The sequence below is a fragment of the Carassius auratus genome, unplaced genomic scaffold, assembly GCF_003368295.1.
Source record: "Carassius auratus strain Wakin unplaced genomic scaffold, ASM336829v1 scaf_tig00046642, whole genome shotgun sequence".
NCBI classification, from domain to species: Eukaryota; Metazoa; Chordata; class Actinopteri; order Cypriniformes; family Cyprinidae; genus Carassius; species Carassius auratus.
In genome coordinates, this window is record NW_020526988.1 from 48,338 (window position 1) to 74,405 (window position 26,068).

A 26,068-nucleotide genomic window follows, 5' to 3' on the forward strand; every position below is an offset into this window, starting at 1 on the left:
AATTCACCCACAGTGAATGCAAGAGAGGAGAATGGGAAAGATATTATGATGGTTATATGGTTGTGGAGGTGAGGAAAATCAATTTGAGTGATTTAACACATCCTGAACAGGTTTAGCAAATCTAGTCTTAATAAATCTGTTTCTTCATAATGATCAAAGTCGAGAAAAAGATGTCCGATTGCATTATGGGGGTATTTATTATATCTTATATTGTATAACATTGACCAGGATAACTCATCACCACATTGCTTATAAATTATAATTCTTATCGTCACTCTTATTTTTACCATCGTTTTTGTTTTCTCTACAATTATACGTTTTTATTTGATTATTTACTTAATTATTTCTTTGTGTGTTTTTATTTTTATATAACTTAGTATTAACCTCAAACGCGCTGAATGAAGCCCGCGTGCGTCTGTTCTTGTCCTGATTGTGTTCCCGCGGATCTGCGCGCGCCTGATAACGCCACACCGATTAACCCTTCCGCTCCCACCGGGAACCCGAGGCCGAGTATAGCCTGCGGGAAACAGAACATCTCCGGGGGAAAGAAAACCACTGATATGACAGATTAGATATGGCGAATACAGGGCAGCGCGAATTCTATATAAGCCTATACAATGTAAGCATAATGTAGACTATGAATAAATTAGAAATACATTTATTAGGCCTAATGAAAAAAAAATCAAAATTAGCATCACATTTACAGAATTTTTATTTCACCTAATGAGATATTATATTAATGAAACATTTAGATCCAGTAAAATTGCCCGTTTTCCGAATTTGTCAAAGTGTTTCTTTATTCACAGAGTATTAAATAATAATTAAGTTATTTATTTACATAATTTCGTTTGATTGTTCTAATCACGTCAACATAGCCTACGATCGCCCGATAAAGTTTCAATAAATTCGTTACGTAATAAATATTACTATTTTTCTATATATATATATAATTACAAATAATTTTGATTATTCGTTTACATTTAAGCTTGGCAGGACATGACATCTAATATATTTGTAATCATGCCAACATTTATTTGAAAAAACAAAACAAAAAACACCCTAGGTTTATTTCTTTAACGCACGAGTATCATTGTCTTGATTACCGATTAATGTAGAATATGAATACACGAAATGTTACTGCGCATATTTTCCAGGACCGAGGATTTTATGGAAGCCTTTTCCTCTATATTTTATAGTGAATAATTCGATCCGGATGAACTCTGTAATGTGCTCATATAGGCCTAAATGATTTTATAAAGCGTCCGGTTGTTTGTAGGAATCCACAGATCGATCAGAACTACGCTTTTATAAATATAGCTACATGAATATGATGAAATTCCATCAGTGAAAAAAAGAGACTGTCGCTTAAAAACATTTTTTTTAAATCATCTTCATTCACTTTAAAAAGAATCCGAGAACATGAAGCAGATTAACAGCCCAATGCACAATATTTCTGCACCGTGACAAATAATCCATGAGAAATATCCTCGATATTTATAACAATAAAAAATAAAAAATAAAAAAAACAATAACTTAATGTAAAATCGTCTACAAATCTAAACCGATAATATCTCATTCAAATCAGCGACGCATTTTTTTTTGCTCATTCCCTCGTCAAATGAAGGAAGGTTTTAAATCCGTTCAAAAGAGTATTCCATCACCAACTCGAGGGTGGCACGGTTCCTCTTGTTGAAAATGAGTGCTAAACCTTCATCTGAAGCAATAAAAACTGTAGAGTTCAAGATGCACAGTAAAACACAACAAGAATATTTCTAGAACACTTGTAGTGTCCATGTAAGACCTCGTACGATGCGTGGAGATGGTTTATATATTCGTAAAGTTATGCAACATAAGAGACCCCGGATGCCATTGGGTGTTGTGACCAAGAATATTGGGCATAATGAGAGTGGAGAGGAGGATGGGGTCCTGCAAGCACCTCCCCTAGAAATGCAGCAAATCTTTACCCAGTTTTTTGTCGGTGCGGAGTAGCGCGCGCACTCGGAGCCGGAGACGCGCGCGCGGCATTGGCAGGCTGACGGTGACACGTGCCTCTCTCTCAACACCCCCGAGCTCCCGTGGACCGCATTGGCATCAGCGACGGCCACTGAATCGCAGGATTCGACGCCGTGCCACGGATACAGAGAACGGAAAAATCCGCGAGCGCTCTCCTTTACGCACCGGACATTAAACTTGGTCTCGCCTGGGAAGCGCGCATCAGAGTCCGGAGAAAAAAGAGAGAGGAGCTGGCGAACAGGATGCAGGTGCCAGGCATCATCTACGTCTGAAAGTGACATGAACCACGGAATAAGCAAAAACACCAGGCGTGATTTCAGTCACAAGTGGAGATAACGAATACGCGTCACCACAAGAGTCAGTTCTCTTCTCGCTCCGTTGATGCGCAGACAAAGAGCTCCGGTCGCACTCTAAATTCGATATATCCAGAAAAACATTTGTAGAGGTATTTGAACACCAGTGTCATTTAGGAGAGCAATCATGGCTACGGTAATTAGAAGCAAGATCTCTAACAAGCTGTCCAACGCGGCCACCACGGTCACCAATAAGTCTCAGGCGAAGGTGAGTGGGATGTTCGCCAGACTGGGCTTCCAGGCCGCCACCGACGAGGAGGCTTTGGGCTTCGTCGACTGCGATGATCTGGACTATGACCACAGGCAGGGGCTTCAAATGGACATCGTTAAAAGCGAGCAAATGGGTGGAGAGGGCGGCGAGGAAACGGGGGGCGAGGGGGACAGTCATTACCAGAGGGATGGAACGGGTCCGCCGCCCTCCGCGTCCAAAGACGGAGGACTCTGCTCTGAATTAGGCAGCCCGGACAAGCCAAGAATCACAGCTTGGGAAGCAGGATGGAACGTGACCAATGCGATCCAGGTGAGGAGGCATTACGCGTCATGGCGATGTATGTAGATATAAATAATCACATTCTAAAGTTTTTAGTATTAATCAATATGGAAATGTTACGTGGAAACGCTTTCCAAACTATATACATACACACACACGTTTTTTAAAGGGTTAGTCCTCTGTGAAGCAAAACGTTTCTTTAATGGCGTAGATTTTTCTTGAGCTGGTGTCGCGTCACGGGGGATCTGACTGATATTAAAGGACCTTTATCAACGAGTTGAGCTTTATAAAACAACATTCAACCAGTCCATTCAATATGCATTTCTATACTGAGGTTTGCATGTCCCCATTACAATTTACGATTGAAAACCCGTTCCAAAATGTTGGCTAAAAAATAACTTTTGGATAATGGAAAAAAACGCATACTTAAACAATAAAACCTCATATACTAAATCGTGCGCAATTGCAGCTATTAATATCAAGAGTGACGTCAGTGACGTGACTCCCTGCCCATTTGATTAATCCTGATGACGACACAATGAGGTGAGCGTGACTTTGCTCACAGCAAATGGAATGTCGGACTGAATTCAGCTGCATTTCTAATGCTCCATCAAACCTGCAGTGAATGTAGAAGCTGATGATGGCGCATTCCCTCAACAGAGCCCCACACAACCTTTCAAATTCACAAGTCCATAAAAAAACAAAAACGTGACACCAAAAACACTAAGACCATTATTGGTATAACTGTCTAGAATAGAACAGAATGCATGGGTGAATTGAGTAAACGTGTGTTCTGTTATATCTCCCCAGGGCATGTTTGTTCTCGGGTTACCCTACGCCATTCTCCACGGAGGATATCTCGGACTGTTCCTCATTATATTCGCCGCTGTCGTGTGCTGCTACACGGGGAAAATCCTCATCGCTTGCCTCTACGAAGAAAACGAAGACGGCCAGTTGGTACGAGTGAGAGACTCGTATGTGGATATTGCTAACGCATGCTGCGCGCCACGCTTCCCCGCACTGGGAGGTCACATCGTCAACGTAGCTCAAATCATCGAGCTGGTCATGACCTGCATTTTATACGTCGTGGTGAGCGGAAACCTGATGTACAACAGCTTCCCCAACTTCCCCGTGTCCCAGAGGTCTTGGGCCATCATCGCCACCGTTGCTCTTCTGCCCTGCGCCTTCCTCAAGAACCTCAAAGCTGTGTCCAAGTTCAGCTTGCTCTGCACCCTCGCGCACTTCGTCATCAACATCCTAGTGATCGCCTACTGTCTGTCCAGGGCGCGAGACTGGGCCTGGGACAAGGTGAAGTTCTACATCGACGTCAAGAAGTTCCCCATCTCCATCGGCATCATCGTCTTCAGCTACACCTCCCAGATCTTCCTGCCTTCGCTGGAGGGGAACATGCAGAAGCCCAGCGAGTTCCACTGCATGATGAACTGGACTCACATCGCTGCCTGCATCCTCAAAGGCCTGTTCGCCCTGGTGGCTTATTTGACGTGGGCCGACGAAACCAAGGAGGTGATCACCGACAACCTCCCATCTGGCATCAGAGCCGTCGTTAACCTCTTCTTGGTGTCCAAGGCACTGCTTTCGTACCCGCTACCGTTCTTCGCCGCTGTGGAGGTCCTAGAAAAGACTTTCTTCCAAGACGGAGGGCGTGCGTTTTCCCGGATTGCTACGGGGGCGACGGGCGTCTCAAATCATGGGGTCTTTCGCTCCGCTGTGCACTAGTTGTGTTCACTATGCTCATGGCTATTTATGTGCCACACTTCGCGCTCCTCATGGGTCTGACGGGCAGCCTGACGGGCGCGGGTCTGTGCTTTCTCCTCCCCAGCTTATTCCATCTCAAGTTGTTGTGGAGAAAGCTCTTGTGGCATCAGGTCTTCTTCGACGTCGCCATATTTGTGATTGGGGGTATATGCAGTATTTCCGGCTTCATCCATTCCGTCGAGGGCCTGATCGAGGCGTACAAATACAACCTGTCCGATTAGTCTGGAAAATGACCAGTGGTTTTTTTTTTTTTTGGTGATAAGTGTTATGCATCCCACATATTGATAACCAAACCGATAAGTTTCCCCCAGAGAAGATAAATAAAATACAAAAGCATTTAACCCAGGATCATTTAAATCTGAGCTTAACACACAATAAACAAATCAGTGCAAATGCAAATCTTTACTCATGAGAAATGCCTTGGACAGCAGCGCGTTACACAAATAGATACCAGAGCAAATCTATATTTTTGTTGTTAAGTGAGAAATTGGTTTATAAGTGAATTTATTTGGGCTTTGGTTTGGCCCGACTCCACAGGAATCGAGGAAGAAACCATTTCATTGCATCTGAGTGCAAGACTGAGCAAAGCAAAGCAATGCTGTGAGAGAGGAAACCTCCTCTGTACGATCTGCAATACACGCTAAAGAACAAAAACACCAACGCCATGGCAATAAACACAGTAGAATACGTTTCAAATAAATTAATGGGTTTTCCTTAATTCGAGATGGGGACACATTTAATTCTTGATTATTATCGTTTGCATTTACTAAACCAAAACGGAGCACAAGATAGAAAATAATAATAATATTAATAATGGCAGCATACTGGACGGTGAATAGAAGTATTTATCTATGCATTTTGATCGTATGATGTCCATGCAGTATTAGAGATATTCAGAAGAAAACAAGGGTTTTATTCACACGTTGCGTTTCAATTGCTCTTTGTCAGAAAACATACAAAGAGACACGTATTTTTACAAGACATCGAATAACGAACAAGAAAGAGTCGCTGGACGTGAAGACAGTGAAAAGGAAAACGAAATTCCAGAAGAAATCATGGAAAATATAAAAATCCACCAACTCAAATAACAAAATTTTGAGCAAAGCGTTGTTTATCGGGTATCAAATGTCGTGATTTAAAACTATTAATAATGTTCATGTTCCCCTCGGTGAGATTTATTATAACGTCGTTGGATCGAAATCAAGGGACTTGCATAAGACATTTTTTTCATTTTGTGCAATCCAATGGGTGCTGTGGAAATGTTATAAAACCGTGTGTGTTGTGTTATTGTGGTTTAAAAGATGGAATGTATATCACAAAATCGTTATCATATATCGTGAAAATGAATATATTGAAGAATAAAGAAACGCGTGAAATTATATTGTACAACTGTTTGTTTTGGTTTTGTGTGATATGGAAGAAGAAAAAAAAATGAAACCCGTACTTCTTTTTCCTTTCAAAAGAGAATAAATCTACAAAACAATAAATCAGTCGAGTCCAGCTCTCAGAGATTTATTTAAAGACAGCACATCCATCATAAACAGGGGTTCACATATTAAACCACATCACATATACAATTATTCTTGTTAAATGGGCAAATGCATTTTCAAGAATCCTATTTTCTTATAATTCCTGAAATAGACAAATAAACTGCTACTGCTGATCGAAAATGGGCAGTTTTAATTCAGTATTACAATCTGAAAAATAATGACCGCAGTTAATAAATGCATTACATGTTGTATTTATTAAATAAATGATAATGCAAAAAGTAAAAGCAACTTGTCATTCGTGTTTCATACGGAGCAACAGCAATAACAGAATGAAGTGAACTCAAACAGAAAATGTGCGACAGATTTTTGCTCTCGGCTCTGATTCCGCAGAAAACAACATGCGAACACACAGTCTGACATCTGGACGCAGTGCTTCTACGTTACTGGGGCTAATATGGAATAAATAAATAAAAAAAGAAAGAAAATACAGAGATGCAGAGATTTCTTATGGTTTGTGTGCGTGCGCGCGCCTTAACAAAAGAAAAAAAATCAAACCGTGTAGACAGTAAAAATCTATAGGAAGAAATGTGTGTATATATGTATATATATATATATATATAATGGATAAGATATTTCAAAAAGATTATTTACACAATATTGTAGTTTTGTAGATTTTATATATGCACAGAATAATTATGGATGACAATGTTTCGCATCATCATTGTCTGAGGATTATTTTTAGACTGTTTCAATATTAACGTAACGAACTCGTGTGGAAAATTTTGGCAAATGTCGTTCGTGGTGCATGATGGGAATTCGAGTTCAACCAGAGGAGCCATTTTCTCTTTACTGGACCCCGCGATGCATGAGAGACTGAGCTAATAGCGCCACCTGGAGGAAACATGAAATACTGCCGAAAACCATACGAGAGTGCTGTACAGAAACACTTTTAGCACTTCACAGGGTTCTGGAACTACAGCCGCTATAATGGACCGTTTGAGTTTCAAAACGAAGATCTTTGGGTTCATAAAGAGCAAACATTTACGTTAACGGTTTTATTCACATGGACTGCAATGCTAATGTGTTGTTAACCGTGTCTCACAACAAAAAAATGTCAGATTATAATACCATTTTGTTAAAAGATTGTTTGCGATTGACAAAACGAACGGAAATTAAATAAATCTGTATTTACTCACCCTCATTGTCGCTCCAACCGTGTCAATTAACACAATTGGGAGAGATAAATAGCATAATGTCCTGAGTTTAAAGTCCCCATGGATGAAAGCCTATCATACTTTAAGTAAACACTATAAAATTAAGCATTAATAGAAATTCACGAAGTTATTCGCTGAGAATCCGAGTTTAAAATCTCACGCGTGCAGATTTAAATTTACAAACGTCAACGGTCACTTCGTGTGGCGCGAATTTTGAACATGCGAAAGCGCCAACCACTGTTGACAACTTAGCAGTTTTGTTGCTAATTTAGCAACTTTTCAGACTACCCTAGCAACTTTTTTTTCCCCAAAAACACATAGCAACAAATTTAGCTTAAAAAAAGGCAACTTTTTAAAGTGACTCAAATTATAAAAAGCCACAGATTTTCTTCTAAATTACATGAGGAAACCATTGAACAGCTAGCAAGCCAAGCAACACCAATCTGGATGGAGATGGAGAAAGACGCCTAACAGTACAAACATCAAATGTGCATTAAGTTGATAGTTCCATTTGGTCAATAATATTATGCACATTTATGATAAAATGTCATCACGCGATGACATCATAACGTCATTTAGCAACAAATCAATCTGCCTTTAGCAACTTCCCCAATTAGTTGGCAACAATGGCACCAATGAGATTCGATTGAAAGAAAAACTTCTGTTTGCAAAGCATTAGCTCCTTTGCCATTCCTTCTTCTGTGGTGGGTTATAAACAGTTTACAAGTCAGTATTTAACCAGTGATAAAAACCAATATCTGTATGCACCATGTATTTACTGTACATGTGTAAGAACTGACAATAAAGCAGACTTGACAATATGAAACATAAATTGATAATTGAGTATTATCAGAATATCCATTATTTAATATAAAAATAAAAAAGGACATTCAGGAGTATATTTTATCTTAAAGAAATTTATTCCCATACACAAAAAGTGAAATACATTAAGTTCTATATTGAGATCCTCAAAAGTTATAATAAAAGAACATTTCTGGTTTCATTCACATTTATACTGTTTCATCATTCTGTTGCTCAGTGGAGCTCCTGTCACTAAAACAAATTCCTCGTATGTGTAAACATACAATAAAGCTCATTCTGATTCGGATTCAAGTAATGGTTAAAACTTTACAATCTGTGTCTTTATTACATATTTACAAATGCATGTAAATTGTAGCGTGTTAACAGCAGTGTTGGGAAAGTTACTTTTAAAAGTAGTGCATTACAATATTGCGTTACTTAGTTACTTTGTACTAAAAGTAATGCATTACATTACTTTTTGCGTTACTTTTAAATATGGGCTGGGCTTACGTTTATTATTGTAAAAAGTTATATTTTTGGCAAAGGTAAAAGCCCTTTCGCAACAAAATCCTCAGATTGTAGGAAATGTAAATTCAAGTCTGTACAGTAGAACACAGAAGAAGAAAGTTCAGCAATAAATGTTAGTTTATCTTGTGTAATTTTTGCTTATTACTATGGTTGAATTGGATCAAAAGTCAGCAGCAAATTGGTTAATATGTTATTAAATACAAAAAGGTTTTCTTTGACTCAAATTCAGAGTTGCTTTTAACTGTTTTTATTAATTTTGAAGAAAACTAAATTAAGATTTTCTTTTTGTGTGTGAGATGAATTAATGCATGTTTACATTTATTCTAAAACTAAAAGTAACATCTTACTCCCGATTTCACTCAAAAAGTGGACTTCACAAGTTACTTGATAAAAGTAATCTGATTACGTAACTCGAGTAACTTGTAATGAGTTACCCCCAACACTGGTTAACAATAAAACACAAAAAACAACATACAAGTCATAAAGTTATTCCCAAGAGCGGTAGCAAAGATCAGACGCATTACTGCCACATGAGTCTGTTTTGTTGAATCTGGTCCTCAGCTGCTGGTTGGCGTGCGAGGGGTTGGTTTCTTGGAGGAGTTCTCCAGCACCCATGGGTGCTCCAAGACGCTCTGGATGGGGAGCCGATGCATGGGGTTGTGCTTCAGCAGTCTGCCGATCAAATCTCGACTGCCCTCGCTCACGTGAGACGGATACGTGAACTCAACCTGGAGAGAAACAGACATGGGACGTGTGAACACCTGAATCAATCGAGACAGCAGTAAAAGCCTATGAGACATAATCACACATTCACATCAGACAGACTCAGGATTATGTGCAAAGCTAGTGGAAGTTTATGACGATTTCACTTACTCTAGAAATCTTGCGGTACGTTTCATCATGGCTCTTTGTTTCGAAAGGTGGGTGGCCAACCAGAAACTCATAGCAGAGCACTCCTAGACTCCACAGATCCACTTTCTCGTCATGCGTTTTGCCTTCAATCATCTCTGGAGGAAGATAGTCCAGCGTACCGCACAGCGTCGACCTCCTGACAGACACATGATAAAACACACATTAACCATACACCAACACCCAAATACTGACAATATGCTGCACTTCAATGATAAATGAAACAAACACTGGCATGAAGACCACCAAAGTTATGATTATTCAAGTAGAGGACTGACCTGGAGGAGGGTGTGTGGACGGACCATCCGAAGTCTGCGATCTTCAGCTCTCCGTTGGCCCCCAGCAGGAGGTTTTCAGGTTTGATGTCTCTGTGAATCACGTTCTTTGAGTGACAGTAGCTCAGAGCATCTGCAAGCTCCATTATATACTGCAAGCAGACATTATTATGAGATGTTATCAGTCTAAATGTATTAATCATGATCATTCAAACACACAGCGCTCAGTGGTTTCTGACCGTGGCACTCCGCTGGTCATCGAACGTCCTGCAGCGCTGGAGCTCTCCATACAGCTCTCCTTTAGGAGCGAACTCCAGGATCAGATAAACACGTGCCGCGTCGTGGAAATAACCGTAGAGACGCAGGATATTGGGATGTCTGAAAGGAGACAGTGAGTTCACTTCACAACACACACAGATTTAGATAAAGCATATTTATTATTTTTGGCCAAATGTCGTTGCAGCTGAATACCATGAACAAAAAAAATCAGTAAAAGTAAAAACTTTTCAGTAGAAAAGTTTAGATGGTATTTTTTCCTTTTCATCTTGCCTCTGTATGACGCACAGGCTGCTTTGTTTACAGTGGTAACCAAGGAAACACTATCACTGCTGTTCATAAGTGCAGCACTGCTTTGTTTACAGCAGTAACCAAGGAAACACTTTAAGCTCCACCTGCTGGCAGAGAGTGGATCTGCGTCTCGTTCAGCTCGTCTGCGGTTTCGCTTTCATACAGATATTTTTATGTAATTTCACAAAACTGAAGTCAAACCATTCTGTTTTTGCTTCAAATTTAAACTAATTTAGATTAAAAACTGCTCCTGTTGAACACAGGTAGCATTTTTGTTGATTAAAATTCAGTGGTTGCCTCTCATTTTAAAATGGAAAGAGAACAGACAAAGCCTTATGTTGTTTATATGATAAGATTTTTCTCTTATTTGCGTCTTATTTGATTTGTAACTTGTTTTAAAAGTTCAATTTAGTTTTGTTATTTACATTATATTTAAATTGTCATTTAGCAGATGATTATATCCAAAGCGACTTAAAAACGAAGACAATAGAAACAACCAAAATCAACAAAAGAGAAATAATATGCAAGTGCTTTTGAAGTATAATATTATGGTGTTATATTTCAATTTCACAAAGAAACGTGCAGCATTTCATCCAAGCAGTAATAAAAAAGGACATTTAAATTTATAATTTGTCTTAAATATCATTTTGTAAAAAAAAAAAAAAAAAAAAAAAAAAAAAACTGAATCGAATCAAATCATGAGTTAAGTGAATCGTTAAATCCCTAAAAATCAGCAGCCTAAAACATTTACATTGTGGTATTTTTGTTAAAAAGGTTGAACATTTAAAACAATTAAACAGTCAGTAATGAAATTAAGAAAAAAATAAGCAAATTAAAGTAAATACAACCAAAAAAAACGTAAAATATAATCAAATGTAAAATAGCACTGCATAGTTTTCTTCTAAAAAAAACAAAAAAAAAAACAGATTAATTCTTAAGTTACAAAAGTTACTCAGGGAAGATCAATAAATTAATTTTTCTCTTTTGTTCTCTAACATTAATGACAGACAGAAACAGGTTTATTAGGCTGCGGTCATGTTAAGACCAAACCCAAATTAGTTTTCCTTTTTTACCATTCACATTCACAAAACCGACTGGTTATTCTGACATAATTTAGTGCGTTTGAACCAACTCTACTCAGCGCTGAAGTTAGCAAATGCTCCTAGATTCAGTTCGATGAGAAACGAGTCTAACGAGTGATAAAAGCATGCAGCTGGTACCGGAGATGTGACTGGATCTCCACTTCTCTCCGCAGCTGGTGCTCCACTCCAGCTTTCTCCAGCTGAGTTTTGAACAGGACTTTGAGTGCCAGGATGAACTTGGTCTGGCGTTCCCTGGCCAGATACACACTCCCAAACTTGCCTTTGCCCAGAGCTCTTCCGATGTCGAAATTCTCCAAACTCCACGCTTTCCTAGAGAACAGACACATTATAATTATAATTCCCATCAGCCGTCGCCTGTGATTTCATGCTCCAACTCAGACGTGTTTTTGGAAATAGAGCTTCTATTCTATCTAGAGCAAAGATATGGACTGCATTTGAAATTAAAAGTTTAATAAAATAATCACTTAAATGTATTCCAAGTGTTTTCTTTCCATTAGTCTGGAAGATGACATGTTATGGAAGCAAAATAGACCAAAAAATGTTTCTCCCTCATATTAAAGTGGCTTTGAGGTGCACTTTTAAGTGTGAATACTTGAATTAACATGATAGAAAATCTAAACTGTAAATGACTTACTTGGCATTACTGGATGTTCCAGCGGAAGGAGTTTCTGGAGAGCAACAGAAAGAGTGATTATGATGTTTTCAGAGTGATGTAGTGTTATAAGATCAGAAGAGGCTCTTACGCTGGAGTCTGTTCTGTTTACTGGGTTCAGGAGATTTCGTTGGCTGAGGTTTGCTCTGTGTTGGTGTTTGGAGTGGCTCTGGATCAAGGTTCTGGTCTCCGGGACGTGTGTGTTTCACAGGAACAGAGACTCCGATGGGCTTGCGCTGGATGCGCTGCGGTCCGTGTGCTGAGCCGAGAACACGCGTGTTCGACGTCAACACGGGCTTCTGAGCGCTCTGGGTCACCGGAACTCTCTTGGGTCCACCGGCAGAAACCTGCAGAACAGGAACACAACATACATGCATCAAAAACAGCTACAACTTTTAAATGATTTTGACAGCTAGACCATTGCAAAAAATACAAAATAAAAATATAACACTTTTCTTTTATCATTTTTTTATTATAAACGTGTGATCTGACGGCACAGAAAATAGTATATTAAATATAATATTATTTAAATATTCAAATTTTAATTCCGGTTAATAGACGATTGCAATATGTTTACATCTGGAGAATAAACACACAAGTTTATAACCATATCGTCTCAAATACCTTCTCGTTCTCAGGAGGTTGGATCTTCAGGCCTTTGCTCGATTTGTTTCTTGCAGCAGTTTCCATATTCTGAGTTTAAACGACATAATATTTGATTAAATATAATAAACGCATTTCACACACACAGAGACACACAAAACACCTTCACCACATTATTAACTAAACTACAATAACATTCAGACTAATAAAGAACAAATGTAAGGATTGAGGCCCTGACGCACGACGGCACCCGTTCAGAATAACGTTCCCATCGAAACGCATGTTGATAACTCAAATCTATTTACATTTATTCATTTAGCAGATCAAATTTAAAACAACGAACCTTTTAAAATGAAAAGCTTTAAAGAAATGAAAGTGTCAATAATGAAGCGTTTAGTCGTTTCCACAGCAGAAATCCTCCTCAAATCCGACGGAAACACGACGATTTCCACCTCGCCGTTTTAATAACCTGTAACCATTCGATAAACCAGCCGTGTGTGCGTTTTAATAATGAAAAAAAACAATAATAATATATATGTATTTATTTCTGTTGATTCCTGAAGAGGATGAAGCGCTCCTCCTCAGCGGCAGCGGAACTGGCCTGTTTAATTTCAAATATCCCACTTTTAAATACCTTTAAAAATTATCTGATTTTTGATTGGTCAGATGGAGCTGCAAACTGGAATCCTATTGGTTGCTGGAGAATTCGTCATGTGACGCAAGCGAAGCCGGGAATAAAAAGTATCGTTGGAGGGCGGAAATGACCAGTAGGTGGCGCTAAAGATCATCACACACAACTGAGTCTTTATTATATCATATTTATACTCTATAAAGTGACCATCAGATCAGTGTAGCCATAACTACTAAAAATAGATCCAGGAGCGTGAGCCAAAAATTAATGTTGCACTGTATCCAAATATATTACATTAAAATATATGACATTTACAAATTAATATTAAATGTAATTTTTAAAAATCACCGTTCAAAAGTTGAAAACAAGTATATATATATCTTCTGCTCATCAAGGCTGCATTTATTTTATCAAAAAAAAAAAAAAGCAATTTAAAATGCTTTAAATATCATTTATTTATCTGTATTTTCAGCTTCCTCCAGTCTTCAGTGTCACATGATCTTCAGAAATCAGAATAATATGATGATTTATCAGTGCTGGAAACATTTTTGAAGGGTTAATACCTTTCTGGAACCTTCCATACTTTTTCAAGATTCTTTGAGGAATGAAAAGTTAAAAAAGAGGAGTATTCATTTAAAATATAAATATTTTCTTACAATGTGAGTCTTTACAGTCACTTTTTATCAATTTAACACATCCTTGCTGAATGAAAGTAGTAATTTCTTTCAAAAATAGAAAGAAAAAAATCAGCTGACGCCATATTTTTAACAGTACTGATTTCTATTTTAAGTAAATGCTTTTTATTAATCAAAGAATCTTGAAAAAAGCATCAGAGTGCAGTGTACATGGATATGACATATGCGGTTATAAAATACTTATATTGAAATTATTTTGATCAAACATAATTCAGAAGGATTGGTCTTGGCAGAAAGAAGCATGTTTCTGCTATCAAATAGTTTTTAATTATTCAACTAATTCTACCACACACAAATCTCTCTCAACTCCTCCGCCTGTTGTTCTGTCTCTAAAATTTGTTCTATTTTCAAAGTCTATCAAAACAGTTAATGAAATATGACAAAAATTAGTTTGACCAGAATTGATTCATAATACATTTACATGTTAGTTTTCATGGGTCAAGATTCTTATAATAAATAAAAGAAAACATAGATGGATAAAAAAAATACAGAATGCTTGTGTTAGAGGCTCTGTTTATTGAAGTTCACAACTAATATTTATTTTACTTTCTTAACAAGACATCTCGTTATTTATCTCAAAATTGGCAAAGCGTCTTTAAAGCAAGTAAATACGACCCTATTTAGGAACCATTATAAACAAAGCAGCATGTATGAATTCGTATGATTCTTCATTTCAACATCTGTAAACAGTTTTGTCTGTGTTCGGAGAACAAATGAAGAAGAGAGATCAGTACCGGCCAACTCTAAAACACTTCAGACATTCCTAAATTATGTCAACTTTTGCACCAAGCTGCTTTATTTGATATAATACTAAATATGCCAGTAACAAACATACTTTCAGTATAAATAAGTTGTTTAAATGCAGTCGTTGTATTTATTCCAGCTCAAGTAAACCAAACACACAGATCTTCTGAGAAGGAGAAACAGGTTTCTGTGCTGAAGCATCTCCACCATCACATTTACCAAACACAGACGAGTGTTTCCAAGCGCTGATGATGAAGATGCTGAAGCTGTGATTTGTGGACGCATGAAATAACATAAAACTACAAAATATAAATAAATAAATAGAATGTATTTCATCCTCCTCAAACACACATTTCCCCTCACGTCTGGATCCCTGTGGTTCACTACTGAATATATAAACATTATAAGAAACATTCCTGATGATGCTGGTCATGTGACATCTCTTCAGTGCTCAGCGTTTCATCTGCGATGGTCCTCCAAATCTACTCTGGATATGTTTGTTCCCTTCCTTGCCGCTTGTATTAAGTGTTACTAGTATAATAATAATAATAAAGATAAGTTATAATATTCCTAACAGTTTTCAAGTGTGTTAAACAGCTGTGTCCTCAGAGTCCCGTGTAACAGAGCTGATTGGTTTGGCATACGTTCCTCTTCCATCATTTCATCAGAGAGCATGGGTCTGTCCCATTACACTGATTCATTAAAACTGTGTTTGAGGGTTTGTTGTGAATGAGCGCTCCTCTTCCGCTTCTTCGTGTTGTGTGTCACCAGCGATCGAGACCATCTCTCCGCCGCAGGACGTCCCGTCAGCTTCTAATGTAGATGCTCAGGACGCCGGGAATGAAGTTCCACCATTGGAGAAGGATGTGTAGAGAAGAGCGGCGACAGAGAGGAAGACAGGAGCGGTCAGTTCTCGGTGACGGCGGCGGCAGCCATCGGTGTCCTCAGGGTTCCTCTAGCTGTGATGGCCAGCTCCTCGATCTCTGTGTTCAGACGCCTGATCACCCACTCCATCGCCTCACGACCCTGCACACACACATTCACCCTCAGACTGAGCGGAGCTTCTTTTAGACACACTTCTTACACAATCAACATCCATCTGAAGCAGAACGGTCAGTGATTGGTGAAGTGTGTTGGGGTTAGCTGACCTTTCCTGCGTTGTTGGAGATGGTGGAGGCCATGAGTCCCTCCAGATAGCTGCTGAGACTGACGCCCTTCACAGAGATGATGGCTTCCTGCGTGAGCATGGTCCTGCGGGAACATCAGCAGAAACACAACATTACACCAGCAGCTCATGGAGGAACTCAAACTCAGATCAGATCAGAAAGCGTGAGGAATCTTACTTCTCCGGGTCGTCTGGGTGCGGTCGGTAAACTAGCCGCTCGTCCACTGACACGATGTTAGTGAAGCTGATCTACGGTGAGAAAAGCAGAGCATGATGGGTATGACACTTTCAGAGTATGCTGTTTACAACCATTACATAAACCAACACCCTCCCAGCAATCCCAGAATGCAACTCTATTACGCAGAGACACTTCTCGTCTCATTCCAGATGATATTCTATCACACAAACTCAAAGTTCTTGATTTATGAGGATTATAATGCTATGTGATGGCCAGAGGATGAAGAACAGGGATGTGTGACAGAAGACTCAGATGATGAATGTCATGCGCTGATGTGTTCCAGCATGTGTACAGACACGTGTTCCTCGTAATAAATGATATCACTTACATTAGTGGACTGCAGCTCAAAGCTTTTCTCTTTGGGATCGACTACGGAGTGCTCCTGGATGTACGTACATGACCTAGTGTTTCCCATGATCTGTGGAAAAACAGCTTGATGAATAAACCATTTATTAAAAATCATTGTTGAACAGCACAAACAGAGAGAGGAATCTGAAGGCATTTTTGATTTTGAGTCAGCTTAATAAACCTGAACTCACCTCTAATTAACCCAGTAACATTACCTTGAGCTCCACTAGCACTGACTCTATTTACAGAACATTACTCTAAGCCTGAAGAGCAGCATGTGAACATGATTCAGATCTCATTCATTTCTCCAAGAGACGCCACTATGGTGATCGTTTCCAACAACAAGAAAACTCTAAATGAATTAAACAACGGAACAGCGAGTTCATTTACAGGCCGGACGGACGGGTTTGATTCTTTAAATACTTCCAGAGACTAATTACAGCAAACATTAATCAAATATGCTGAGGGAAAAGAAACGGTAATCTCAAAGTCTTGAGTGCAGTTCAGCTGTGAAACAATCAGAAACATCCTTCATTTGTTTTCTTTAATATCTAGTGAGATGTGTTTGCTCTCTCAGAGTTATAAGTATTTAAAGAGTGTAACATTGTAACAAGTGTTTTCTGTGAAACTGCTTGTATCGTGTGAAGTGCGAAAGAAATAAACTTGAAGGCCTGGAATTGAGAATCTCATGAACTGGATTCCCACCGTTCCTCATTATTGCAGAGTTAGTGAAGTACTAATAACAGACTGACTGGAGCTCTAGGACTCATAATGGAAAGTTATGGTTGCGTGATAACCTCAGACGGTCTGAATGAATGCGACGGCTCAAGGACGACCGGATGACTCGCGTCACACTTGATTCAGAAACCAGACACCAGGACGACATGTGCGGACGAATAACCAGACCCAGTGAAGAACTGAAGCTACAGCCGCTGTGAATCACGACAGGAAGAGATGAAGTCTTCCCATAGCTGGGACAGGAACATCTCAAACCAGCAGGACTGAACTCGGAGTTCATTCAGATTTAGCTCAATGTTTTCCACCAAATGTGAGGAGAACAGAGAGCTACTGAGAGCTCCTTGCGCTTTAGAGGTTAATGTCAGCTGCTTGCTTTAATTCCATGAAACATGTAATTTAATCAAACAAGCAATCAGATTAGTCTGTTATCTAGAAGCAAAGCAGGAGTCAGTACCGATCGCACGATGGACGGCAGACCCCATTCAGTGCTGAGAAGACGTTTGCTGTGAAGCCGTCCCTGCTGGTCCACGTTACGGTCCAACACGTCCACGCCAAACACGCTGGGGTTCATGGGGTTCGGGTACTTCTGCATGGCAGCTTTGGTCACGGTTTCCCACGGATGGCTGTGTGAGACACAAACAGAAACGTTAGCATTGCGGGAGCCAAAGACATTGTGCACATTCAGGGTCTTTAATTAGAGCTGAAGCGCAATATGACGGTGTTACATAATGCGCCCGTAATGAACCGTAACATGATCACTGAGGAGCCGGTTAAAGCCATCACGAGCCACGTTACGTCTGCCATGTGACCACGAGACATCACGAGCCGTTCATTCACTGACAGATCAGAAACAGGAAGAGCTTTGATGAACATCTGATTCAACCACTGCTTTAATCACAACCACAAAAACACTTCTTCAGACGATCATCAGAAAAAACTTCTGATGATAGTCTACTTTCAACATTAAGAATGCATAACTGTTCTACATCCATATGAAACTGACATCAGTGTCAAAAGGACACCCTGATTTAACCCTTAAGTTGTGTTAATGTTATCAGATTAGACTAAAATTCACTGACTTGGCTCACACGTTAGAACGACTTCACAAAAATATTTTTCGCCCTTTTTGGGAATTTTTTCCGCCACCTTGTTACCCTTGAGGAGCTCTTGTTAAAAAATTACCAGCTTACAAAAATTGCTTGTGAATTTCATATTATCCAGTATTAATACCAGATAATGGGGTTGATTATAGGCCTTATTGATCTGAGCTCAAACTTTATTTTCTGAGTGAATACTGCCAAAATTATCCACACAAAAAGGAAAAAAAAGTTTCCTCTCAGAAGATCATCTGACCATATTGAACATAAATGGTTCATACAGAATTCTTTCAAGCTTTATATTTGGTACAAATTACAGTCAACTATAAATATATTGATTTTCTCAGGGGTTTTTCATTGATTTCATGCATACAGACTTCTGCATGCACACAAGAAGGTTTTCTGTGCCCTTGAGAAACACATGCACACAGGAATATTTTCTCACTTACACATTATATCTTCTAGTTTAATATACTATAACCAAATTAATTTGTGCACCACTGCCATCTTACTATGAAGAAAATGAGAGAATGGATGCACATGAATTAACAGAGAAATGTGGTTTTCCTCAATATTAAGGCCTGGTGTGTAATTTACAGCCTTTGAGGCAGCAGAGAAACCATGACATGAGATGGACTGACTCTGTGTGCATTTAATGTGCGACGATTTTTCCATACTCGGTTTTCTTTTTTCCATACTTTTCCACACTTGGAAAAATAAAATCATTACCATACTTTTCCAGACTGCGCAGGAGCTCTGACATAAACAGCTGAACTCTTGCATTCCGACATAAGAACGGTTGCCTGGGAGACCGTCAGCGGGTCACATGACGCGTGACGTGTAACGGGAGGTCCATGTAGGGAAAAGGTCGCGCGCACTCGCACTCGCAGTCAAGGAGAGTTATGCAATGGCACGTGGGGTCAGAGTTCACGCATTCCTTCACTACAGTAGTGTCCAACTAACCCAGAGCAACTACACTGACACCTCTGTAGAGTAATTAGGACTGAAACTGATGAAATCCAACCTTTATTCCACACAAACTGAAAAGAGGATCCAAATCTGTGAAGCTAAACTCGCTAACAGTTATCTGTCATTCTTTGCGAGTCTATGGGTGCCGGTTAGATTGTGTAACTAACCCGATAATTACTCATTATAACTGTTTATCTCATTCATTTCAGCAAACACGGAGTATTTTAACTGCAGTATATAGTTATAACTATTAATATTTAGTGATTACTCTTCAGTTTTTTCGATGAAAGTCATTCACTGCACATTCTGACTGACTGCTTTAGCATGCAAGTAGTAACTAAATCAACATTTGCATTACTAACACTTTTGGTACTATGATGTTACCTCATTAGAACCGGATAAATACCGTTAAGATTGAAAAAACAACATCTTTTAACTAAGCTGACAGGAAGCCGTTGGACGCATTGGCGCGCCTTTCCCTCAGAAACGCTAAACGCGCTCACGTGACCACTCCAACGCAATAAACCGACAAACAAGACCTTCACTCACTTGAAAACGTGTTCTGACGTCCAGATCTTCATGGTTCTCGTTGTATTATAGATGTTTAATGCGCGAGCGCTGTTCGGTGACACTCCGCCGCTTCCGCTGTTTGTTCGAGAACACCGACGCAAAGGCCACGCCCACCGTGACACACGTACCAGCGAAGGAGGCGGCTCGACCAATCAGAGCCGCGGAATCTGAATGGAAAATCTCCCTGCCGGAGAATGTTCGCACTAATGGAACAGCCATTAAAGTTCAGTACATGATAGAGAGCGTTGCGTCAGGTGTTTCTAGAGCACATAATGTACAGGTAATTAAAGCGTAAAGGTTACACCGCCTCATTTCTCTCGCAGAGCTCGAGGTCATTCATTCATTCATCACGTGACATGAGAAGGTCACTTTTAGTTTTTAGTTTCAACAATGTCGTACCCCACACATAGTCTACAAGTTCACATGAAACGTAAATTTAGTCTTTGTTTCCAGACCTTTGACTGCTAGTGATGGTGAACAGACATACAGCAGATGAAGAGCACAAACCAAACATCTGCAATCCTCATTCACTCCTGTCATGTTTTACATACTGTCACTACATTCATTTAATTATATAGCTTATGTCGGGTTTGATATGTCTTCCGCCGGTCCTTTTAGAAAGTGGAAACTCATTAACAACTCTTTAACATCTTTTAGGTTCAATATGATCAAACGGACATCTTCCGAGAACCAGGTTCTGTTTTAATGGGATATTGATTCATGATTAATTTCATTGGTGTGAGAATCAGGTGATGATGGATTATAATGGTGTTCTAGTCCATGTCTATTTATTGTATCTGTGTTTTACTAGTGAAAAAATATCTTTCACGTGTTTGCTGCAAAAACGAAAAATTATGTGAAACATATGAATGAACATATAATATATATCAATATTATATCTGTTGAAAATGCAGTTGAGCAGCTTGAATGAATAATATTATATAATATTATAATATAATATAATTATTTTATATAATATTAATAAAACTACTGGAAACATAATATTAATAATATAAATATTGTATGGATGTCTCAAAACAATGAATTTATATCAAATTTGTATTTTTTATTATTAAATAATATTTTAAAATAATAATAATAAAATTAAGTAATGATGTATAAATGTGGGTTGAAGTAATAACATATTTAAGGGTGAGGGAAAAACATATTAAGTAGAAATGTTAAACATCAACTGTTTTTCTGAACTAGATTTACTTTTATTAATATTACATTTCAGCTTCAGTCTTTTCTGGACACAGTAATTGATTTCCCCAGCAGGTGGCGCTGCTTGCGTTCTGTTACATTACATTGGATGATATGTTTCTCTGTGTGTGATAGAGAGAGAGAGAGAGAGAGAGAGATGGAGAGAGATGGAGAAATTGATAGTATATCATTATTGTTTTGTGTACTTACTGTTCTTATGCAGTCTGTAATATTAACGTGGGGTTGTCTGGTGTATATTTTCTCTTTTAGCTGAGTGGACAAGCGTGTGGAGCAGAGATCACTTTAGTTAATTTATAGAAATGTTTGTGCAAATGTGTTTTTGCCAAATATGTTTTTGGTTTTATCAATCCTTTATATTATATGTTGGATTTAACTCTTGGTCTCATGTACTTCATGTAATTTATTAATCTTATGGTGAGGCAAGAGTTCATTTATAAAAAATAAAAAAACACCTGGCATGTTCCATTTAGTAAGAGTGTGAAATAAGTGTATAACAGTGAATGGAGTGTGTTAAAAGCAGATCAGACAGAATCTCTGGCCTCACTTGTGGACTGTCGAGCCGAGCTGGTGCTGCTTCTAGATTTTAGACTGTGTTTATTGATAACCTTTGTTTTATTTACTTAACCATATTTATTTGCACATGTGCTTTAAATAAATACCTTTTTGGACGCCAACATCATTCCTCTGTTTTACAAGGTGATGTGATTCTCTGTGACCGCTCAGGTGTGTGTGTGTGTGTGTGTGTGTGAGAGAGAGAGAGAGACGTGTGAGTGACGTGTGTGTGTGGGTTTGAGCATCAGGATGAAAGCTGACTGACGTTGATGAAGTAAAGGACGAGTATCGATCTCACAGCATTCAGAGGCGTTCAGACGGTCACAGAGCAGATGAAAGGACAGAGCGACGTCACACACACACACACACACACACACACACACACACACACACACACACAGAGACAACCTCGAGGGTCAAGAACAGCTGATCTTTGTGGTTGTTCTTACTTTTTAAAATGTTATTGTGAGCCACAAACGTGAGCGAGTCTCCATCAACACAGGCTTGTTTCCATGACAACATCTGATGCTGCTGGTTTAATTGTCATGTGGGGGTTAAATCCTGCATTCATAGGGGTTATTAATTACATTTTGTCTTATGTTGATGATTTATAAATAAAAACACAACACGATCTATCCTGAAATATAGTTTATAAAGTCATATTCCAGAGAAACCTCCTGTGCTCTATTTCACTCACAAATTGCTTGTAAATTTCACTAAAAATGACAAAAACTGTGACACTTACTGGAATTTTTAAGTAATAAAACCAAAATAGTATTTTCTTGTTAAACATACTTCAATTATATTTATTTACAACTTTGAAAAAATATTTTTCCTTGACTTTATGACACTTTACCTATTCTGTCACATATATTCCTCTTCATGTTCAGTTTCTTGCATATGTTTTATGTTCTCTGTCTGTACTGAAAATGTTGAAGTGGAGCTATATTGATTTCCCCAACAACAGGCCAAATTATAAATGCATGAGGCATAATTTCATCATGCTTGAAATCATACATGGTGCTGTCCTCACCAAGCATGATTTTATGCTGTTTATATTATATGAATAAATGTATAAACTTATATAATCATTATTATTACTACTTCATAATAATAATATATCTTTCTGCTTCCTTGCAAAAGGATTTTTTCATACAAACATTTTTACAAACCGAACCATTTCTTGTGAAATCTCAAAAGAACTGAAGGTTGTTTCTGAATTTCTCTCCTCTCCTCCAGACACGTTCACCTCTGTAATAATCTCTGACAGCAGAATCAGAGAAATAATGAAACGAATCTCTCTTTCCTGAAGTCTAGACGCTGTATTTCCTGCAGCGTGATGCATTTGTTCAGTCAAGTCACATCATGCGCCGCTTTATCGTTATTGCTCTCAGAACACTTCATTTGGGTCAGATGACTGAGAGACCAGACAGACAGAGTGTGTGTGTGTGTGTGTGTCTCATTATCAGTCCTGCATGATTCCAAATGGACTGATGTCTCTCTGTATCTGCCCTCGTCTCTGTTTTCTCTTATGATCTTTTCTCATTTCTTGTCTCTGATGTTTCCTCCGTCGCTCTCTTCATACGTCTTCCTCTCAGTTTGAGTCTCTCTCACACACACACACACAGACACACACACACACAGATCCAGGTGGTTTGTGTCTCTGATGCAGCTATAAATACAGCTGAAGACAGAAGCAAAAGGAAAGATTCCCTCTGAATGATCCAGACATGAAATGAAGTGGCAGACTCTCAGGTGTGTGTCTAGACGACTGATTACAGCAAACGAGAGGCAGACAGACACAATAACACAGAGAGAGAAAGAGACAGAGATGTCTCAATACTCCACATATGTGTCAAATGAGCAAAATCATGTTTCTAATATGTTTTTACTTCATTTGACAATAGATTTCACTCATGGAAATGTCATATATGTAACATCCGAACATGAGGTTTCATAAACTTTCAATCCTGAACTGTGTGTTCATCTCAACGCTGAGCTCTTCCGCTCTATTTCTGGATCTAATGGATTAAGACAAAGAGGAAACTGTTGCTCAGTGGATTTTGCTTTCTAACATCATGTGAGCGTCCAGCCGTATGAATCATCGTCTCTAAAGGTCTCAGACAGATTGTGACCTCAGAGAGCCAGAGTCTGATCAGGACACAGAAGAGCTGAAGAGATCTCAGGCCTTCAGATGATCAGTAAACAGAACAACCAGCTTAAATAGTGTTGTGTAATCAATGAGTGACTGTAATGAGCTGAAAGAGCGAGCACTGGTGTGAAAGAGCCAGACATGAGCTCATCACAGCACACACACTCACACACACACACTCCCGCGGCCCATAATGCCAGGATGATACCTCAGAGTCAAGGTTACATTTTAATCACTGTTGCCTGATGCATTTGTCTTTCCACTACTGCAGCAGTCCAGTCAATACCTGTAGTGTGTGACTGTCCACAAAAAGTGTGTGTGTGTGTGTGTGTGTGTTAGAGAGAGTCTGTGTACATGCATCTGTGTGTGTGTGTGTATGTGTGTTAAAGAGAGTCTGCATACATGCATCTGTGTGTGTGTGTGTATGTGTGTGTTAAAGAGAGTCTGCATACATGCATCTGTGTGTGTGTGTGTGTGTTAGAGTCTGCATACATGCATCTGTGTGTGTGTGTATGTGTGTGTTAAAGAGAGTCTGCATACATGCATCTGTGTGTGTGTGTGTGTGTGTGTTAGAGTCTGCATACATGCATCTGTGTGTGTGTGTGTATGTGTGTTATAGAGAGTCTGCATACATGCATCTGTGTGTGTGTGTGTGTGTGTGTTAGAGTCTGCATACATGCATCTGTGTGTGTGTGTGTGTGTGTGTGTGTGTGTTTGTGTGCGTGTGTGTGTGTGTTAGAGTCTGCATACATGCATCTGTGTGTGTGTGTGTATGTGTGTGTTAAAGAGAGTCTGCATACATGCATCTGTGTGTGTGTGTGTATGTGTGTGTTAAAGAGAGTCTGCATACATGCATCTGTGTGTGTGTGTGTGTGTTAGAGTCTGCATACATGCATCTGTGTGTGTGTGTGTGTGTGTGTGTGTGTTAGAGTCTGCATACATGCATCTGTGTGTGTGTGTGTGTGTGTGTGTGTGTGTGTGTGTTAGAGAGAGTCTGCATACATGCATCTGTGTGTGTGTGTGTTTGTGTGCGTGTGTGTGTGTGTGTTAGAGAGAGTCTGCATACATGCATCTGTGTGTGTGTGCGTGTGTGTGTGTATGTGTATCAGAGAGAGTCTGCATACATGCATCTGAGTTTTTTTGAGAAAGTAAAAATGCACAAAGTTTCCTGTGAGGGTTAGGGTTAGGTGTAGTGTTGGTGAAGGGACATAGAATATACAGTTTCTACAGAATAAAAACCATTACACCTATAGGATGAACACACTTTACACAAAAACAAACATGTGTATGTGTGTTAGAGAGAGTCTGCATACATGCATCTGTGCGTGTGTGTGTGTGTTTATATATAGATTAAATGCAATTTGCAAGATATAGACTGTTATGCAATGAGAAATGAGAAAAAAAGTCTCTGTTTCTCATAAGGTCATGGCTTCGATTCCCAGTGAATTCATGAACTGGTCAGTTGTATAACTCGAATGCAATGTAAGTCACCTTCAATAAAAGTGTCTGGAAAATGCATAACTGTAAACATTATTTCATGACATGCTGCAGACTACGTTTAGGGTCACTGAGAGCCTGACAGAGACATGCTGAACTAACTATTCTGAACTGTTCTAATGTGTTAAGAAGCTTGTATAGGTGTGGCCACCCGCTTCTGCAAACACACTCGAACTGTTTGCATTACACAATAATGACTTTTAACATTAGTCTAGAGATTTGGTTTTAGTTTAAAGTTTTTAAGTAAAGTTTTATTAAATATGTTTAAGTTTCTGTGCACAAATTTTACCATAACTTATTAGTGCGAAATGAAAATGTGCTGAAAATTTCCTCATGCTCAAGCAGTGTTTAACAGCTAAAAAACAAATATGTGTCTGGATTTTGATGTGAGAGACAACAGGAGCTGCACTTTTTCACTAGAGGAAGTGTTATTACGGATTATTGAATAAGTATTGGATTCGTTTCAGCTTTTGTCTTCTCCAGATGTTCACTGATGGACTGGAGTGCTGTGGATTATTGTGATGTTTTTATCAGACTCTTATTCTGACGGCACCCATTCACTGCAGAGCATCCATCGATGAGACACTGATGCAGTGCTACATTTCTACAAACCTGATAAAGAAACAAACTCATCAAATTTTAAATTTATGAATTTAGCAGACGCTTGACTTACA

The 26,068-nt window shown here is 38.9% G+C and overlaps 2 protein-coding genes and 1 pseudogene across 2 annotated transcripts; 1 reads left to right on the top strand and 2 right to left on the bottom strand.

Annotated features, from left to right (window-relative positions):
- Positions 1–1,961: 1,961 nt before the first annotated feature.
- Positions 1,962–6,018, top strand: LOC113088635 (vesicular inhibitory amino acid transporter-like; annotated as a pseudogene).
- A 2,215-nt stretch (positions 6,019–8,233) lies between these two features.
- LOC113088636 (aurora kinase C-like) lies at positions 8,234–13,385 on the bottom strand. Its single transcript, XM_026255789.1, has 9 exons — positions 13,118–13,385; positions 12,796–12,864; positions 12,263–12,518; positions 12,154–12,187; positions 11,637–11,828; positions 10,089–10,227; positions 9,853–10,001; positions 9,539–9,713; positions 8,234–9,393 (listed from the first exon to the last, which is right to left on the bottom strand). The coding sequence occupies exons 2-9, from the start codon at positions 12,859–12,861 to the stop codon at positions 9,223–9,225; spliced, it is 1,182 nt and encodes a 393-aa protein (XP_026111574.1). The 5' UTR covers positions 12,862–12,864; positions 13,118–13,385; the 3' UTR covers positions 8,234–9,222.
- A 1,209-nt stretch (positions 13,386–14,594) lies between these two features.
- LOC113088633 (PRELI domain containing protein 3B-like) lies at positions 14,595–20,102 on the bottom strand. Its single transcript, XM_026255788.1, has 6 exons — positions 19,949–20,102; positions 17,788–17,956; positions 16,576–16,665; positions 16,188–16,258; positions 15,993–16,095; positions 14,595–15,870 (listed from the first exon to the last, which is right to left on the bottom strand). The coding sequence occupies exons 1-6, from the start codon at positions 19,978–19,980 to the stop codon at positions 15,751–15,753; spliced, it is 585 nt and encodes a 194-aa protein (XP_026111573.1). The 5' UTR covers positions 19,981–20,102; the 3' UTR covers positions 14,595–15,750.
- Positions 20,103–26,068: the final 5,966 nt, after the last annotated feature.

Excerpts from the sequence above, each read along its gene's own strand:
- LOC113088633 (XM_026255788.1), bottom strand. The coding sequence starts at position 19,980 with ATGAAGATCTGGACGTCAGAACACGTTTTCAA. Across the intron at positions 17,957-19,948 it reads ACGTCAGAACACGTTTTCAA|CCATCCGTGGGAAACCGTGA; the intron begins GTGAGTGAAGGT and ends TGTCTCACACAG. Across the intron at positions 16,666-17,787 it reads TGCCGTCCATCGTGCGATCG|ATCATGGGAAACACTAGGTC; the intron begins GTACTGACTCCT and ends GTTTTTCCACAG.
- LOC113088636 (XM_026255789.1), bottom strand. The coding sequence starts at position 12,861 with ATGGAAACTGCTGCAAGAAACAAATCGAGCAAAGGCCTGAAGATCCAA. Across the intron at positions 10,228-11,636 it reads GAGATCCAGTCACATCTCCG|ACATCCCAATATCCTGCGTC; the intron begins GTACCAGCTGCA and ends GTCTCCTTTCAG. Across the intron at positions 10,002-10,088 it reads ATGACCAGCGGAGTGCCACG|TATATAATGGAGCTTGCAGA; the intron begins GTCAGAAACCAC and ends GTCTGCTTGCAG.